General features: G+C 35.7%; 1 protein-coding gene across 1 annotated transcript in view; it reads right to left on the reverse strand.

The window, feature by feature from the left end:
- Positions 1–1,299, reverse strand: part of nifk (nucleolar protein interacting with the FHA domain of MKI67) — a 5,975-nt gene extending 4,676 nt beyond the window's left edge. Inside the window, exon 1 of the mRNA XM_014026076.1 lies at positions 1,047–1,299. Within this exon, the coding sequence (XP_013881530.1) occupies positions 1,047–1,169 (123 nt within the window). The 5' untranslated portion in view covers positions 1,170–1,299. The remainder of the gene's footprint in view (positions 1–1,046) is intronic.

The following is a 1,299-nucleotide window of genomic DNA, read 5'->3' on the forward strand; positions in this document are numbered from 1 at the left end:
TTATGATATCAGAATGATCCAGGTATCAAAATGTAGCTTTTAAAGACAAGAATCTGAAAATGTAATTAGATCATTTTGACTGAATTTGATTTAATCCTCATTTCGATATGATGRCTCACATTTATGTTCATTTAATAACAAACTCTTCAAATGAAAGACCCTTAAGATGATGACTAAATGTAATTCTTTGCATATCTTTGTTTAATTAACCCCCCTGGCTGTTTTATTCGTGTAAGTGCTGTTTTTTATGCTTCATTCATTCGTTTGTTGTATTTTTATCATTTGCTCAAATAAAGATTTTAAAAAGCTTGACCCAAGAGAAGCAGGAGGTTTAGAGATCATTTTTACTTCATCTGACTTCAGTAAATCTCTACATGAACCTAAAGGATCAAGAAGTCAAGTTTGGTTCTACAGGGTCCATTTATTTAAAGGTCCTGTCACACTAGACCAGAGGATCTCAAACTGGGGTCCCCGGACCCTCTGGGGTCCTCAAACAGTTCAAGAAATTATTCTTTTGACTTTTATTTTAAAAACCATGCACATGAGGAACAATACACCAGTAAAACAAACACACTAAACCTAACAAATATAATATTCCCACCATGGTTTTTAAGAGGTAAAATGAGTAAATGTGTTAAAACAGCAGGGGCTTTATAAGGGGGGGTCCCTGAAAATCTGTCACCCTTGTAAAGGGTCCTCAGACCCAAAACGTTTGAGAACCCCTGCTGTAGAAATATTATGAAACTTTTTATGTCTAAAATGCTAATAAAGTTATATATTTGAACAATTTGTTAGAATTACAGTATGTACACGTCTAAAAGAAGCTTCCTGTTGATTTTTTTACAAGTTGGCATAAAGTGTCAGTTTTTATTAAAGTGATTCCTGTTAAAACGTAATAATCAAAACATAAACCGCTACAAGACATTAAACACATAATTATTAAACACATAATTATTAAACACATGATTACTAACCTGATGTTTTAAATGAATAAGCTGAACAGAGTTAAATAAGTCCGTGTAACAGAAGCTAATGTTTAAGCTAACCTGTTTAGGTCGGTTCTTGTTCTTCTGGGCCTCCAGGACTTTCTTCTTGAACTCGGCCTCCTGTGTCGGGTTTAAAGCGAGCAGCTCTTTAGCCCGCTTCGATTCTGCTTTGCCTTCAGTCATTTTACTCAACTTAAAACATGAAAAGTTAAAGGAAGAGAAAAAGCTTCACGAACCAGCTCTTCACGCAGCACGTTGGTCCGAGTGCACGTGAAAAGAACCGGAAACACGGTGGAACAGAAGCGCTGTCTGC

This window comes from Austrofundulus limnaeus, unplaced genomic scaffold, assembly GCF_001266775.1.
Source record: "Austrofundulus limnaeus strain Quisiro unplaced genomic scaffold, Austrofundulus_limnaeus-1.0 Scaffold523, whole genome shotgun sequence".
NCBI classification, from domain to species: domain Eukaryota; kingdom Metazoa; phylum Chordata; class Actinopteri; order Cyprinodontiformes; family Rivulidae; genus Austrofundulus; species Austrofundulus limnaeus.